The following is an 18,255-nucleotide window of genomic DNA, read 5'->3' as shown; positions in this document are numbered from 1 at the left end:
CCTCCTACTGGGATTTTTATTTTCTTTATTTGAGTGAAGATACAGATTCTATATGGTGCTCCTCTGGTCTTCAATTTAAAATCTTTAACATTTTAAGTATTTTTTTGGATTATGAGCAGACCAAGTCTTATCCAGGATATTTTTATTTTTCAATTGAGGCCCACAATTTCAGTCAAATGTTGTGGATCGAAAATGTTGCCAATGTATTTGTGTTATTTATAGTGTCTGTTTGTGAGACATAAACATGACTCTATGTAGCTTTATGATACGCCAAAAGGACTGGAGAAATGTCCGACCTGTGATTTAACGATGTACCACTGATCTCTTTTTCTATTTTGCTCACTGCAACTTTGGGATTAAATATGAATGAAGGTCTGTAGGTATTTAAAGCTTTTGGTACTTTTAGGTACTATCTAGGGCCCGACTGATATGGGATTTTTGGATCCAATACCGATATAAGGGAGAAAAGAAATCTGATACCGATATATATCGGCCAATCTATCTTTGATCTTTAAAGATACATAGATATACACACATTTTTTGCGTGGATCCTTCAAACACAGCTTTCAAACACTTTTGGAAAAGATATATAATGAAGACAATCATTTTTTTATGTTGAACAAAAGCCTTTATTGGCCAGAATAACAACAGTGCACTGAAACACTACACTTGGAAGTTAAAAAATATAAAAATAAGAAACTATATAAAACTAAATATCAAATTTAAGTTGAAAGTATCAAATAAAACATGCTCCTTTCCTTTGTGAAGTAGTCCTGCACCTTACTTCTTCCACCCTCAGCAACCTGAAAAATAAAAACATAAAAAACAATAAAATTACGTATTTCTCTGGTTTTGATAACTGTTGGAAATATTAGACATAATGCAATTACTCAACAATAAAATATATAAAACATGGGTTTAGTCATTATTTAATTCATATACATATTTTAATGTGAACATTAGCAACCACATTCTACCTTATATCTTTAAACAAAAACATGTGAGAATTACAACAAAATGTTGTGATTCTATGATATTAATTATTGTAATTTTCTTTACTTATACAAGTTCAACTTAAGTGGAATCATACAATAGAAAAGAGATAAGAATATCATGAGTAATATTTAAGAAAAATAATATACATCAAGTCAGTCAGTCTTTGATTTGAATGCAATTCATCTTTTTTTCCCACTATCAAACACTCAGCTGCAACATCCAGGCCATTTGTGTCTACAAATTCCCTTTCTCTATAATCATCAGCTGACAAGCCTCATTCCTTTGTTACCTGGAAAAATCCCGAAAAATCTAATATATGATTGACTGCTCATATCAACACCTTGCTGAACTGCACAGGCTGCTGCTGAGCTGGTCTGTGTTAGAACCCAGAGCTGCTGAATAAACACTAAACACTATGAAAAAGACGCTGGGTTCAGTCAAGTACCCACAAGTTACTGATTTTTCTCTCCCTTTATTGGGAGTAGCCTTGCATTAAGATAAACGGACTAACGTAGTATGCGAGATAATTCAACACACTTTAGTGTCAAACCACCACAACTCTGCTTTCTCCTGAGCTGCAGCTGTTATATAGCAGTGATTCCCCTTAACTTCCCATTCGTTCAGCTGCAGCAGAGGGACAGTACACAGCCAATAGCTGGCTAATTATTAGCTCCTCAAAGTATTTACAAAGGTCTGTTATATAAGCATGAGAAACAAATGGGTACAGTTATATAAGAATTATGTTGAACAAGGGAATGACATAGTAAGTGTGTATTAACTCCATTAACCAGAAATGTTTTGTACAAACTTACCATCACCACGCGACTCCTCCTCATCTCATCTGTGATCCTTCCTGTAGTGGGTAGTAGCCTAGTAGTACAGCTGACATATCCCATCATGCTTTGTTGGACTTCATACTTTGTTAGATTTTTAACACACTTTTCATGTTTCAGAATATAATCAATCAATTCAAAATGTTACGGGAATTCATTTTATTGTTGTGTGTCCTGTACAGTGACTGTTGTACATGCACACATAACAATGTTGTTTCTGAAATGCTGCCTGCCACCAACGAGAGCTAGAGCTCCAGTTAAAGACTAATTCTCCACTACCTAGCTGTAAATCAGCATAGTAGACAAATGGCATCTCATAGCACAGAGAGGTTTGACTGTATTTTGAAAATTGAATAAAAGTTGTATGTAGGCTATCTTGTGTTAAAGTGGCGTATCTTGACAAAAGTGTAAAAAGCACAGGCATGTGGAAGTTAAAAGGGCTATATGTAACTTTTTACATGTATAAATCGTTTTTTATCGCCCATTAATAAGTGAACGGTTAACTGATGTGAAAAAGTAGATGTTCACTGTCTATCTGTGTTGCCCGTATAAAAAGTTTCCCCGGGTTGTATTTTCCGCGAAAACTCCAGGAAGTGACATTTTATGCACGTTCTCAACGTCCTCCTCACTCTGCTCCGCTTACAGAGATCAACAGTACAAACTCATCACACACTCCAGGTCTTCACCTGCACAGCCAGAGGCCGCCTTCCACACACTTCTATCCACCCTAAGAGCTCTCATAGACGGACAAACTCATCACATACTCCTACTCTCAGCTAGTGCTGGGCGATATATCATGAAGCTCGATTCGATCGATATTTAATTAATGCTTGATATGGAAAAGGGAACATCAATTTTATTTTTTAAACTACTTCGAAGTTTTCTCGCGATATTTCGTTGCTCCGCGAGATTTCTGCAGCAGCGCTTGTTGCGCGGAGACGAAAGGGCGGAGGAGACTCCTTCCCCTGAGTAGCCTAGCTCTTGTAAGCGGCCAACACGGAGGAGAAAGAGAAAGATGCGAACGAGGCCAAATTACTTCCAAAAAAAGGGCACATAACGCAGGGCTCGACATTAGAACTGGCCCGCTGGCCCGGATGAATGATTGACAGAGTCTGGGCCAGCTGATTGCACGTTCAGCTGGCGGCTTCACTGCTGTCACTTCCGCGAGCGCGCTAGCTACACTCAAATTGTACACTCGCACACAGATTTTAGCGCAGGTTTTCTCTACTAAAACACACGTTTGGTAAAACGGTTTTAAAATCATCATATCCCGACAAAAGCCGAGCTAAAATCAGCATTCAAAGAAAAAAAATCACCAGAAAAGTTGAGTGACAGCAGGGCATGACGAAAACTGAACGGAGAAAAGTTTCAGCCACAGTGGCAGACAGCTGGAGGAGCTGGAACACACTGCAGCTAAATTTCCCCTTAAAGTTAAAGACTAGATCCTGGTAAAGATAAAAGTTATTCACAAAGCATCTTAGCTCTTAAGAGAGCTCCGAAAGTAAAGATCTAAGGATGAAGAGTTTCTCACAGAGAAGAAAGAAGGAGAGAAAGGTGATCAGAAGACTTCCAGCTCTATCACAGTCTCATATTAATATCAGATTAAGTCGACTCTTACAGTTACCAGCATGGTGAATAAACAGGAGCACATAGATATTAGAAAAATACAAAATATTTTTATTTTCTATAATTAGAGCTCAATTAATTAAATAAAAGTCGTAATTGACTTTTGCATCACAATGGTTCAAGAGTAAATTGGTGACTGTTATTCTTCGAATCAAAAGTAAAGTTCCTGGGCCAGTGATTACAATGGTCGGGTGATATTTTTTTTTATACAGTGGAGATTCAGTTTTATAGGCTACATTTATAAACTTTAATATGAAAAATATTGAGACATATCGAATATTGACATTGTAAAAAAATATTTAAAATATTGTGATATCAAATTTAGGCCATATCGCCCAGCACTACTCTCAGCCGAGACTGTCGTTTGTAGGATGGAGAATGAATACAGACACACAGACTCCTTCACAGACTTTCACGTGTGTATGACCACTTACCTCCTCTGTAAACATTATCCAGTGTTTCGTGGCCGATGATGATGCTCCTTTGTGTACGTACGAGCACGCGAGGGAGAGCGATCAACAGGTTACTGGTGCGATTCGCCTCACGGCCATGCAGAGTCACTGCTATTGCAGTATTTTTGAAAAGTTACATATAGCCCCTTTAACCTGCATGGAGGACCAAAGGCTGGTAGTGTTAGCACTGCGAATGCTAGCCACACGTGGCACAACATTTTGACATCATTTTTCCTGCAGACGCTGTGATCCTGTGTTTCGAGAGCTGTGAGACATCTTAAAACAACTCAATTTAGTTTTCTGAATTTTTTCTCAACTTTAAACTACCAGTGGGAATAACAAAACTGTTTACAGTATATTCATGTAGGTTTATACTATGCTGTTTTTTTCAGGGCTCAGAGGACTCAACACAACCTGCTTAAGAGTCAGGGGTCAGGTAACGCCAGCACAGTTGCCATGAGCCAACATCTATCAAGTGGAGAAGGAAATGAGGTACTTTATCTTGGAATCCAGCAGTTTTCTACTTAGTGTGACTTACATAAGCACAATAACCAACCAACATTTTATTTTGAATTGTAGGAACCCAACAATACAGATGAGGACATTTATGTCAACACCTATGAGCTGAAGAAACCAGGTGTCACCCAACCTGCAACTACCTCTGAGCCTATCAGCACCAACTTACCAAGCTCAAGCAGAAACAACACAGAAGACGCCACTACAAGTTCAGAGAAGAAAAACGAGGAAAGCAAAGATGTGATTTACACTAGTGTGACTTGGAGGAGCAAAGGGAAGAAGGAGGGAGGAAGCTCTGGGGACACAAATCACTCAGGTCGCTCCTATCTGGAGGAGAAGCGCTTAGAGGGAGCATTGAATTTTGTGAGCAATGCAGTAGAGATGTTAAATCTATATGACGAAGTGAAGCCTAGAAATGTGAGGAAGGACTCTGAATGTGAATATGCTCGGGTTAAATTTAGAGAAAAGAGTGTGATGCAGACATAGCTTACAGTTCAGTCAGGACCACTTTGTCAAGAAAATGTACTTCATTGCAATTATTTATATTCGGCGGTATGGCTCTGTTTTGGGATCTCCCTGACCTTCTACGTTCTTAAGTTGAATGCGTAAGGCAGGAGCAGCACACATACCTGCCCTTCCTGTGCATACAAGGAAAGCTTTAGGCAGAGATAAGCAGCAAAGCCAAACAGAGCAGACATCAATGACATGCATGGCATTGATTGATGCAAGTCATTGCAGCATAAAAGGAGGAGCTGGGGTGGAGGAGAGCTGCAAATGTGGCTCGCAGAGGGAGCAGCAAAGAGTAGGCAGGCTAGAGCAGTTTAAATAAGCGGCATAAGAACTTTTGGCTAATAGAATGCTTTGAAGTAAATCAGCTGGCCATCAGCTGATGAGGCTTGTGTGAGATCAGCTGTTACCAAAACTCTGGCATGATAGTAGAGCGTGACTCCATTCCCTGCCTGAACTAACGCTACGCTGAATTTCTATTGCTGATTTAAGAACTTTTGATATTGTTTTGCTCTCTTGAATGTATATTTTCTTTTTTCCTGTTTATTTTCCATTAAAAAAAAAAAAAAAACTTAAACAAAAGAAAAGTTGAAACTAGGGCTGGGTGATATGGCCTTCAAATAAAATCTTAAATGTTTTTTCCACACCGAACTTGATTGACGATTTTAACTTGATTTTCATTGAAAATGTGCCTCTGTTTTGTGCTCACAGTTTGGTTAATTCTTTGCATTGAGACCAGTAGCGGAGCGAGTGTGGGGGCAGAAGGTGCGGCCGCCCCGGGCCCACTGTTGTCTTAAGGGGCCCACTTTGAGCCAAATTTAACATGCATTTTTGTTATTTAGTTGAATTTTCTAATAAAGTTAGTTTGACTAGGTCTGAGTCTCTCTTTTCTTTTGCCGCAATCAAGACACACAATGTATTTTGTAGAGCAGAGAAGGGCCCCCCCTCCACTGCCAAGGGGGTTCTCAACTTCGGCAGCAAACAGCACCAGCGGGGTGCTGTGGCCTGTTTGTAATGTCATTGTCCACCTCTTAGCACCCCCTTTGCTGGGCCCCCGCTGCTGTCTGGAGTTTTAAAAACCTAGTCGTCTGTCTGCTTTATTTCTGTTTACCTCGCAGTTTTTCGTAACATTAAAAGTGTAAAAAACTAAATAAAAAATGTTTTCTCATTGACAACTCAACCTTCAACAACTCAACCTGACAAGTCTCCTCCCGTTGCTCGCTCCACTAACGTAAACGAAACTAGCCAAGCAAATAAACATGTTAGGAGGAGCACCCAGCTAGCTGCAGGAAAGCAACAGTGCTGATGAAAACCTGTAAAACTGTAATATTTACAGTCTGAGATTGATGAAAACTTAATTGGTAATTTGTTTCATCATTATTTCATCTTTTGTTTGTGGGTGCATGTGTTGTAGACCGCCCTGTGTCTGCTTGGTTATCATATTGTATGAACGGCAGGCCATTGCTGTCACACTGTTTACAAAGTTTGTAGTCATGTGTGGGTTGATAATGTGTGGTTTTATTGTATTGTCTGTGTGGCTGGATGAGCGTCCATCTTCACTGAATGTCAAACTGTAGTTGCCTTCTATCTTTGGTTTCCCGTCCGGATAATTAAGTCTGCTTTACTTGTTTAATCGATGGAATATGCGCACAGATATATCAGCACTTGTTCTGCTTAAACATCAGCAGATCACTCACTGATAAGTCCCTGTCACTGTAATAGCACCCTTTGTAATCTGCAGCGGCATTTCTCTTCGTCCTGCCCCGTCTTGTATCTCCATACAGCCGATACTATACCATAAATGCTATACTATATTACTATATAGGCTACAGCATATGCTATATGGCCTATAGACAGTTTAAGGGCCCACTATTGGTCCCCGCCCCCTCTGCAATGAGCCATAGGCTCCGCGCCTGATTGAGACCAAGGACAACTAGTCATTCTTCATCACCCTGCAGGTTATGGGTCTGCAGTAGTTGCTGCAAATTCATTGAGGATGAAATGCCTTCAGCGTTGACACAACTTGTAAAAAATAACTGCAGCTAGCCAGCATAAGAGAACTGAAGTCACTATGTTTCTTCGTTTCAGGTTCAGGAAGGGAATCAACACAATGCTCTATATGTCAACCAAATCAAGTGAAGCTTTTGAAAGCCCCTTAGCAACATCTTTCAGCTATCTTCAAATTGTGTTTCTTTATACCATTGCCAAAACTACCACATAGCATATAACACAAGTGTAACAGGAAATAGAAAAGCAAACTAACATTCTGTCAGGTACAAAGCCTTGTTAAAAAAGTTTGAATTTAGAGTGCCTTAATGTTCATGTTCTTTAAGCTAGTGACAGGTTTTGTTTATTAATGAATAAAATTATTCAAATTTCCACTTTTTTTAACCAATAATAACAAACAAAAAGTTAATTCGGGGTCTCAGTTGTTAATTTTGTGTGAACTTAGAATAGATGTTACTAAGGAAATGACTAATGAGGAGCTTGTGTAAATAAATGAATAAATGTCCCAGTAACAAAGGTTTGACTCGAGTCTGATCTGTTTGATGCAAGTCATCGCTTCTTTTTCACTCTAGATTCCTCTTTCTATCTTTGGCTGTTACTTTACAATATACGCATTTACTGCGCAAAAATAAAAAATAAAAGAGTAACGTATGTGACCATTGATATTTATGATGCACAAAGACTCACAATACTATGGCTCCCAAATATATACTCATTTATTTGCTATAAGTACATGAAATAAAATTGTTTTGAGCCTGACAGGGAATATCTAGAGACTTTTTCGACCCAGCACCTAAATAACTGATGTGCATGTTCGCTGACTTTTTCAGTATTGATATTTACTCATATACTGATGCCTAAGGCATGTCTTATATGAGAGAGCTCTTAGTTTTTTATGCTATTTGACTAAGTAGCATGGATATTTTAATGCCTTTTTTGTGAGCCTCAACTAACCAATGTGCTTTACTTACAAGGCGTAAAAACAACAGCAGCTTCAAAGAAAGACAATAAAATATATATACACACATGAAGAGGGTTTTACATAAGATGACAGTGGGCCAAGTGTTTTACAGATAAAGCTGGTTGGAGTCAGGGGGGCCAAACAGAACTACCTCATTTTTTTACTCATTTAGTATTAAAACGTTTTGTGCCATCCAGTCTTTCGAGTAGTATTTGCAGGGAGTGGGGGTTATTGCTTTTGAGAGGGATATATATTTACATGTCATCTGCAAACCAGTGGAAGGATAAGCCGTGCTTCCTTATTAGGAAGACCAGTGGCAGCATGGACAGGGAAAAACAAAAAAGAGGTGATAAAACTGAGCCCTGAGGAACCCCACAGGTGAGGGCAGCAGAGGGAGAAAAGCTGTATCCTAGGCATACTTTAAAACTTCTGTTTTCCGAGTATGATTTGAGCATATTTAGCCTGGATCCCAACCCAGTCTTTAAGCCTGGTGATAATTATTTTGTGGTCAACCGTCTAAAATGCAGCACTGAGAGCTCCACGCTAAAAGTATTAAAACTGCATAGTCCCCATTGTCTCCTGCTAAAAACAAAAACGAATTTTGGATAACAATGGGAGTTTCGAAATGGGTTAAAATTTGATCAAATGTTAGGATCTAGGTTAGGTTTTTTTAAAGAGGCTAAACCACTGCATGTTTAAAATCGGTCTGGAAGCATCCCGTGGAGAGGCAGCTGTTGATGAAGGAGAGGATGCTAATAATTTAAAATGTTTCTTTAAAAAGGCAACGGAGAATACAAGCAGATGTCCATGATGTGGGCTTCAAATGAAGGATTATTTCTTGCAGAGAGGAGAGAGATAATGGATCAAATCGATTAAAGAATTGCACAGCTGACCGAGGGTCTGGCTGTGGTACAGAGGGTGGTAAAATTAGCTTTTTTATATCAATTGTTTTTTCCACAAAGAATTCTAAAAAATCTCGCAATTTTCTGTGCAAAAGACTGGAGAGGTGTAGTCAGTGAGTCAGGCCCCATCCACACGTATACGATTTTTTTGAAAACGTAGTATTTTCTCTCCCTTTTGGCGACCCGTCCACATGAAAACAATTCAAAACTGAGTTTTTTTGGTCACTGCAAACAAAGTCTTTGAAAACGCATTCCAAGGTGGTGATTTTAAAAAAATCACGTTTACTTGTATTCGTGTGAACAGTTAAAACAGTTAAAACGGAGCTTTTTGTAATAGTGACGTAATTATGTCGACTTGCGTGTTGAGCATGCGTCATAACCAAGATGGCGGGCTACCGGTTTGTTTACATCTGTCCGCTGCTGTTAGTCGACATTCTCCTGGCACTTATTCAAGTGTAACTCAAAGCAGCAACTCCACTTCGTCGTCTGTCCAAACGAATGAATCAGCTTTGTGTTTGTTGACTTGTTTCGCCATCTTTCCAAAACGCTGCTGTCAAAAGGACGCTTAATACGCATGCTCGCAATGTTCTTTTACAGTGTTTGATGTGAATGAGACACAGCTATTATCGCCACCTACTGGCCTGGCATGCTTATAGCATGCTTATGTGAGCGTTTTCCATCGTTTTAGCGTTGCCATGTGGACTGAGAGATTTTTTAAGATTCAAACTATGAACGAAAACCAGAGTCAATCCCCAGGAGTGCGGCTCCTCCTTCGCTGAGTAGTCTTGGCTGCCATCGCAAGTCAAAAGTGAAACTTACTTGTTACGTGACGTAATGCCTGGAGGTCAGTTATCCAACATTTATCACGTGCATTTGTGAGCGCAGTAACGTTGTCAAAGTGGAACATTTGTAGCTTTAATCATCTCTAAATAAACAGCATGTGTTATTTTTGATGAGAGATGATTGAATGCGTGCCTGTAAAACATTTTAAAGTAATTAAAAGTAAAAAAAAATTAAAAAACGTTTTTTGCTTACTGATTTTTCCTAAACGGTTAGGATTTACTAACCGATTACACGTGTACACGTGCATACCCCTAATATATATATATAAACATACATATATATATATGTATGTTTATATATATATATATATATATATATATCTTAACTCATTCTGTGAATAAATCATACAGCCATAAAAGATCTAGAACTAGGAAACAACGTCAGAAAGTTCAAACGAACAACTTTAAGCCTATTGGACACACAGGTGCTGCACTACAAGAAGTTTATATAATCAATATCAGAAAAGCTGCAAATACTTCAGAATGTTTTCGATTGGTCATCATCCCTAATAGATGTTTTTGTTCTGAAACATAACCTCACCAAAGGAAACGAGTGTGAGTGACAGCTCTCATAATGTTACTTTGTATGACAAATGGCTGTACAGTAAACTCTGCTTTCAAAAGCAGCTTTCACTGTTGTTCATTTCCTGTTGCATGACACATACTTTTCTTTGTCGTCAGCCTTACTTCACTGAACAATAAACATTTGTTGTCAACTTTGCTGACCTATTCACCCTCCCTTCCTCGTCCTCCTCTCCCCCACACAAAGGCTTCTCTGTGCTGCAGCAGGTGAGAAGCTGGAACATCACTGTACCTAAAACAGTGACTGCAGTGGAGGGGAGCTGTGCTGTGGTACCATGTCAGACAAAAGCTCATGTCCAGGTCACCTGGTGTCAATACAATAAGATGTATTATCCTGTGGTGTATGACAGATATCCTCCTACAGTGGAACAACAGTTCAGAGGACGCACCTCAGTAAAGGGAGCAGCCACAGAGGGTAGCTGCACCCTGAAGATTAAAACTTTAAGAAGAACAGACAACAACCTTAAAGTCTATGTGTGGATCAATCCAGACTCAAAAACAAGTCAGACATTCTTTGATCAAACTGTTACGATCAATGAATAGAGCACTTGACTCTGAAACCTTAAGCAAAAGAAGATGGGGATTGGCCTTGCAGTATTTACTGCCATGGTTTATGTGGAACACAGTTGCCATTGTTGTTTGTTTAGTCTTGCAAATAATATTCCTAATGTTGCTGACTACAACTAAAGGCTACAAAGATGCTGATCCTATAAACACCACACATTTGAATATGTCACTTATGAAATACATTTGTACAATGTAAGAAAACAATTGTACCTAATGTGAAAACACCTTTAAATCATTTTATATTTACTGTCCTTCAGTTTCACTTGGAAAAAAAATACAATTGCTGACTTTGAGTAAGAATTAAAGTGCTTTTTTCACAATTGTGTTATGATTAGAAATGTAATTTATAGAGTCGCCTGCTTATTTCATGCTTCATGATTAGGCAGGACGCTTTGACAGAAAAGCTTGAGTTGTCACCTCCTGTATGTGGATCTCAAATAGTAACTTTCTAGTCAAACTGATGGGTTGTAAATATTAAATTACATCAAGATGTTATTGCATTGAAAATAACTCATAAAAAGTACAGAACATTCCGTGCTAACATGAATGTTGCTGTTTTTTTTACTTCCTCATTTTTAAGTCAATTATTGCATGCTGTTTGGAAAGGTGGCCAAATGATGAGGAACTTCACTTCTCTAAACATCTTTCACCTCTCTGCTCAAAAAGACCTGACAAAAACGTAAGTTTATAAAACTTTTATATAACTTTTAAGTAGCTTTTAAATAACTTTATCCTTTTTCGGGAAATAAAACAAATCAACATATTTGATGTCATAAAGCTACTTTTTAACAAGTGCATCTTTTTTGCACTTGCAGGTTGATCAAACAAACTTTGTTACAGGGGAAAGAAAAAAAGCATTCACTCTGATCAAGTTTTGAACATTTTAAAGCTCTCATGCAGTTTTTCCTTTGGGCGTTATTACTGATTATTAATTATTGAATAGTTTCCTTAAAGAGGTTGTAAACAAACTAAACTCAAGTAAAAAACATAAAACACTTGTCTCTTTTCTTTGAGGCAGGCAGTCAAACTTCCTGTTTTTTTTATTTTATAATAATTTCATCTCTGTTTTAATAATGAGCTACTTTACTTGAATTGATTGAAATGCAGAAATATTTCAATTTAAACCTTAAAATGAGAAGCTGCACACCTTGAAGTCTTTTAGTTTTGTTGGGATCAATTTAGTTAACTAAACTCTGGATCCAACCTTTTCCACATTGATGAAGATTTAAACATTTCAAGATATTTCTCCATCTGCAACTTCTGCAAAGATCACATTCAACAACAGCCTCAAAATGAAATCTAAGTTTACTTGGAGCGAAATACACTAAAGTGTAAATCTACATGTATTCTCTCCAGACTTTCTGCCTCTTCTGAAACACAAAGATGGCTGCAGCTCTGACTCTCCTCCTCATTGGCTGTCTGCTGCAAGGTGAGATGCTCACTTATATTTGTCAAAGAAATTAGCGACTAATGTGTTCTGCTTTCTTTTAAAGAAATCATAATGTAGAGATTTGGTGTTAAATTCTTAATTCTCAAATTTTATGTGAAGACTATTTTATCTTTGAAAGCATACTGATAAGATTTTTAGAAACAGAGCCAACAATAAAATGTATCATGACTTTATTTTTTTTGTTTGTTTATTTAACAGAGACACATGCAATGAACATTGCTGATTTTAGCAATATAGACATTATAAACTCAACATGAATAAGGATTGTATTGTAAATGTATAATTGTAATAAGGATTTGTTTCTTGTGTTTCAGGTGCCCTGTGTGGACAGTTTGAGATCATTATACCACAGACTATAGAGGTTCTGAAGGGATCCTGTGTGACAATCCCCTGCTCCTTTGACGTAAAGGACCAATATAATGTAAACTTAGATAACACTTGTAAAGCATTATGGAAAGATTATTATAAGGGACCTGTTGTGTTTGATAGCAGTAATCCACAACACAAACAAAAGGGACAATTGATCGGTGACCTAACAAAAAAAGACTGCACCACAACCCTGAATGACATGCAACCTCAAAACAACAAAGTGCATAATTTTAGATTGGAATGTGACAATGATCTGAAATACTTTTTTGCTGGCGTGAAAATTTCAGTCACAGGTAGATTTCAAATTCAATGTATTAACAGTTCAGTCATGTAGTAGTTCTCTGACCTTATCGTTGATTACTTTAAAATAAAGATAAATAAAACCTTTGATAGTAGAGAGAAATGACTGCTTATACATGTTTATGTATCTTCTGAACAGATGATCCACCCAGACCGACTCTGACTCCGCCCACACTGAAGGTGAAAGAGGGAACCTCAGTGAGTTTGAACTGCTCTGCTCCAGCTCCCTGTCTGTCTCTTCCTCCAAATCTGACATGGAGCCCCGGCCTGGGTGAAGGTCAGGAGACCCTGCAGGAGAATCAGGACAAAACTAAAGTCAAGATCTCTGTGCTGAACTTCAACGCATCACACCTCCATCACAGACAGGAAATCTCCTGTACTGCTGTCTACAGAAAACAAGATGGCAGCACTGAGTCATCTGTGAAAACCAGTTTAACAGCTGACATTACATGTGAGTACTTTTGTCTTGTATACATGTATAAATCATAATTGACTGTTTACCTCTTAATGATCTTGATTTATTGGGACCAAGAGCCACACAATTAGTCCACTTATGCCTTGTTATATAATTGTAGTTTGAATGCTTTAAGTGATACTGTCAGACTGCTTGTTTATATGACTATATCTAAAGAGTAAAGATGCTTGACATTTTTTAATGAACACCCATTATTCTTTTTAATTTTAGTTGAATATTAGGAATTTAATTGAGCTTAAAAGTTGGCTTTAATGGGGCGCTGGTGGCGCGCGCCCCATGTGTGGAGGCTGTGATCCTCCAGGCGGGCAGCCCGGGTTCGGGTCCCACCTGTGGCTCCTTTCCCGCATGACATTCCCCACTCTCTCACTCCATGATTTCCAACTCTATCCACTCTCCTATCTCTACATTAAAGGCACAAAAAGCACAAAAATAAATTTCACATTGAAACAAATTAATATAGTCCTTAAAGGGGCTATATGTAACTTTTTACATGTATAAATGTTTTTTTATCGCCCATTAAAAAGCAAACAGTTAACTGATGTGAAAAAGTAGATGTTCACTGTCTATCTGTGTTGCCCGTATAAAAAGTTCCCCCGGGTCGTATTTTCCGCAAAAGCTCCAGGAAGTGACATTTTATGCACGTTCTCAACATCCTCCTCACTCTGCTCCGCTTACAGAGATCAACAGTACAAACTCATCACACACTCCTGGTCTTCACCTGCACAGCCAGAGGCCGCCTTCCACACACTTCTATCCACCCTAAGAGCTCTCATAGACGGACAAACTCATCACACACTCCTGCTCTCAGCCAGTGCCTGCCGAGACTGTTGTTTGTAGGATCGAGAATGAATACTGACACACAAACCCATTCACAGACTTTCACATGTGTATGACCACTTACCTCCTCTGTAAACATTATGCCGGTAAATATCCAGTATCCAATATCCAGTATCTCTAGTCCCTCAATTAAACAACTTTTATACGCGAGGGGATGAGTCAGTCGGCCGGCCGTCCCGGCGATGTAAGCAAACTGAAGATAGGACTCGGAAAACTCGGAAAGCATCCCAGACAGCGGGACTCGGGTGTTACACCCATTGTAGACAGTCATTACTCACAGAGTTATTTTCAGAGGATATACTTGATCTCTATTATATTTAAGTCAGAAAAATCACATATAAAGCCTTTAAGACAGATGAGATCGAAGTCCAACAAACCCAACTCATTATTCTTCGGCTAAGACAGCAAAACAATCAGGCTCCAAAATTAACTTTTTGACTCATCGGCCATGGTGGCAGGTAGATGAAAAAAATCACCGGCCAAACATATTTTTTTACCGGCCAAAATAAAAAATGTAGTTTTTGTGTCCTATAAACATATGTTACAGTTCATTTAATTGAGAAGGCGTTGTGTTTTGTTTAATCAATAATAAATTTAAGTCACAGATTCGATCGATTCGATGTCATCAGATCAGGAAATTAAGAAATTGTAAAAAAATATATTTGCTGGCCTTTATTATTTGTATTATTTGCAGGCAGTAGTTCCCAGACTCCCCCCTGCTCCCCTCTGTACCGCCCCTGCATTACAACATTACAGACTAAAAACAAAAATCCATCAGAGAAAAATAAATTATTAATCCTTTAAACAAGTTTTCTCCTGATTTAGCTTTGACAATATTAGACACTTAAAGGGATACTTCACCCGTAGAAACATGAATCTGTACTGACATTGGGTCATGTAGTAGAAATGGGAAATACATTTTGAAGTTGGTGCCTTCTTGGCCGTGATATGGCAGAAAGTGTGTTTTTGGCTCATTTGGATGAAAGACACCAAATCCCAGAATGCACAGCACCACAGGCCACTCCCACTAAGGTCAGGTTTACGGACGTATTTACTTGAACACATAAGGGTGTTTCCTCAACTGATTCCGAGATTTCTTCCAGAAGGAATTGGTATCTTGGAAATTCCTGGCAGAAAACAGACTCTATGTCTGTGTCCATAGGCAAACATTGAGAGCACCGACATTACCAGTCCGCCCCAGCTCGAGCCGCCCCGGCTCCTCGTCCTCACCCCTGCCGGCAGGCAGGCATTATGTCTCGGCTGCTGAGCTGGCAGCGGCCAGCAATATAGCTGCGAGGTTGCTGATTTTGTTTCTCAGCTGCTGCGGCCAGCGGCAGCCCCGGCAGCAGCAGCCAAGACACTTGTTAGCATAGCTTCCAAGCAATATGGCGGACGTTAAGTATCGATTCTGGGAGTGAGTTCCCACCGCAACAGCTTCCAATGACGCAAAATGATGATTTTTGCGTCATCGGAAACTCCTTTTCAGACTTAAAAATATAACGATTTCCCATCTCAGGGGAAAATGAGGGCGGGATGCACGACCATTCAAAAATACTATCAGGTTTCTAATGATACAAAGCTTAATGCAAATGGGTGAAGTATCCCTTTAATATAATCAGCCTGTTCATTATTGGACGTGTGTATATCTCTGACTGCTCCTGCTGCACGTGATGGAAGAGAAGTTCTTTGCCTCATTCACTCACAACCAGTCAACTTGTTGTTTTTTACAGTCATAAACCTTACCTTTTACTTTTGCAAATTTGATACAGCATGGCTTTACTTGACTCTCTACTTGTCTCTCTTCCCTACATCCATTACAGATGCTCCACAGATCATGGCCTCATCTGATTGCACCAAAACTGCTAACCAGGTCAACTGTTCCTGTGAGTGTACGGGAAATCCTCCTCCCACTTTACAATGGAGTTTGGATGGGTTAGCTGTCAATCACTCAGAAGAGTTTGCAATCAGTTATGAGCATCAAAATGGCACAGTTGTGAGCTTCATCACCATGAGTCAAGCCCAAAGGAAGGATCACTTCACTGTGCTTTGTCGCAGCTCAAACTCTCTGGGATCTGTTGCTCAGCGATTTATTTTCTACAGCCTTCCGACATCTGCAGAAAGTCAAGGTTTGTCTCTGAACTGAGTATAACTTCTATTGGTAAGCGGCACATTTCACAATTTGTTCTCATAATTACTAAGTATTGCCAATAAAACTTTATGAATGGGTAAGTGATGAAGAAAACGTCCTCTGGAGAGCTTAAATATGTGAAAAATGAGTTATTATTACATTATGTCCGAATTTATTCAAATAATAATCTCATCTGAAGCAGAGCTTGAACCATAATCCCATATTGTCCTTTGTATGTTTCAGTGATTTTGCCAGTCTTCATCGCCACCATTGTCGCCTTCCTAATGGTAATATGTGCACTACTAGTGCTAGTATGTGCTCTACTCTTTGTGAACAGGTAGGGTAACAGCAAATCAAACCAAACCGTACAGAATACCACTATGCAAAATATTTAAAAACCTCCTACTGGGATTTTTTTTTTGAGTGAAGGTACAGATTCTTTGTGGTGTTCATTTGAGTCTTGAAATAAGTATTTTTTGGCATTATGAGCAGACCAAGTCTTATCCAGGTTACTTTTTTTTCACTTCAACATTAACATCTATTAATAAGGGATGTATGCGATTAGCCATCTAAACAATTCAATTTCATCACCCTTGCTAGTCGGCACAAGAATTTCTAGTCTGTTAAATTAATTATTCATGTTTTTTTTTAATCAATTTAGGCCTGAATAAATTCCACAGAAGAATATACATTACAAAATGGAAAAAAACAAATTGAAACTTGTTATTGTCACAAATAACATTTACACTAAGGCATAAAGTGCGGGAGTTCATAATCACACACTCAGAATCAAAAATCATGGAATCAGCTTGACATTTTAAAAACTGTTTTCCAGTCCTGGGAAGGATAAACATTTTTTAAAAAAGCATATGCCTTTTTCCCCAACAAGAATCTCCACTGTAGACTAGCATTAACTGAAAGTTAGGTCGAAATACACGGTACATAAAAATATTTACAAGGTAGGAAAGGTACCACCACTGCTTCATTTTGAGCCAGGAAAACTCTATATATTCTTGTAAGTTTATACTCTGCTGGTTTCAGGGCTCAGAGGACTCAACACAACCTGCTTAAGAGTCAGGGGTCAGGTAATGCCAGCACAGTTGCTATAAGCCAACTTCTACCAAGTGGAAAAGGAGATGAGGTACTTTATCCTGGAATCCAGCAGTTTTCTACTTAATGTGACTTAAATAAGCACAATAACCTTACAACTAACATTTCCTTTTGATTGTAGGAACCCAACCAAACAGATGAGGACATTTATGTCAACATGATTGAGCTAAAGAAACCAGGTGTCACCCAACCTGCAACTATCTCTGAGCCAATCAGCACCATCTTACCAAGCTCAGGCTGAAACAACACAGAAGATGCCAGTACAAGTTCAGAGAAGAAAAACGAGGAAAGCAAAGATGTGATTTACACTAGTGTGACTTGGAGGAGCAAAGAGAAGGAGGGCGGAAGCTCTGGGGATACAAATCAGTCAGGTCGCTCCTATCTGGAGGAGAAGAGCTTGGAGGGAGGATTTAATTTGTAGTGAAGAACTTTTGATAATGCTGTGCTCTTTCGTTTAGTATATTTTCTTGTTTAATTGTTATTTTTTTGCTTGCTCTTAATCGATACTTGAGTTAAACTGTAGTCCATTACAGTCCATTTTCCACAAAAGAACAAAATGAAGTAAAAATATGTTGAAACTTACATTCTTTGTCTATAGTTTTGTATATTAACTGGATCGTATTGGTTCTCTTCAAAGTTAATTTGGTTATTTTTACCTGGCTGTAGTATGTTTAAGATATCTTTGCAACAGTTATAACCAAAACATTATGTTTGTTTAAAACCTGTACAGTACGATTTGGCTACAGAATACATAACGGCGGATTGAGTACTTACTTAATGTGAAAATCGGCTCAT

The 18,255-nt window shown here is 38.6% G+C and overlaps 1 protein-coding gene and 2 long non-coding RNA genes across 4 annotated transcripts in view; 2 read left to right on the top strand and 1 right to left on the bottom strand.

The window, feature by feature from the left end:
- The window catches only part of LOC136179854 (uncharacterized), a 50,469-nt gene extending 43,442 nt beyond the window's left edge, over positions 1 to 7,027 (bottom strand). The window contains exon 1 of the long non-coding RNA XR_010666787.1: positions 5,389 to 7,027. This is a non-coding gene — a long non-coding RNA (uncharacterized lncRNA). The remainder of the gene's footprint in view (positions 1 to 5,388) is intronic.
- Positions 52 to 5,804, top strand: LOC136179853 (uncharacterized). Its single transcript, XR_010666786.1, has 2 exons — positions 52 to 4,399; positions 4,487 to 5,804. It is a non-coding gene; the product is annotated as an uncharacterized lncRNA (long non-coding RNA).
- A 5,915-nt stretch (positions 7,028 to 12,942) lies between the features above and the next one.
- Positions 12,943 to 18,042, top strand: LOC136179884 (uncharacterized). 2 transcript variants are annotated; one of them, XM_065958188.1, is made up of 5 exons: positions 12,943 to 13,361; positions 14,063 to 16,348; positions 16,594 to 16,687; positions 17,392 to 17,491; positions 17,582 to 18,042. In XM_065958188.1, the coding sequence occupies exons 2-5, from the start codon at positions 16,057 to 16,059 to the stop codon at positions 17,699 to 17,701; spliced, it is 606 nt and encodes a 201-aa protein (XP_065814260.1). In that variant the 5' UTR covers positions 12,943 to 13,361; positions 14,063 to 16,056; the 3' UTR covers positions 17,702 to 18,042. The 2 variants fall into 2 exon arrangements, with proteins under 2 accessions (XP_065814260.1, XP_065814259.1); XM_065958187.1 differs by having other exon boundaries at positions 12,944 to 13,361; positions 16,043 to 16,348.
- The last annotated feature ends 213 nt before the right edge of the window (positions 18,043 to 18,255 follow it).

The sequence above is a fragment of the Labrus bergylta genome, chromosome 8 (assembly GCF_963930695.1).
Source record: "Labrus bergylta chromosome 8, fLabBer1.1, whole genome shotgun sequence".
NCBI lineage: Eukaryota > Metazoa > Chordata > Actinopteri > Labriformes > Labridae > Labrus > Labrus bergylta.
The sequence above is the reverse complement of the archived record's forward strand: the minus strand, read 5'-3'. Positions and strand labels throughout refer to the sequence as shown.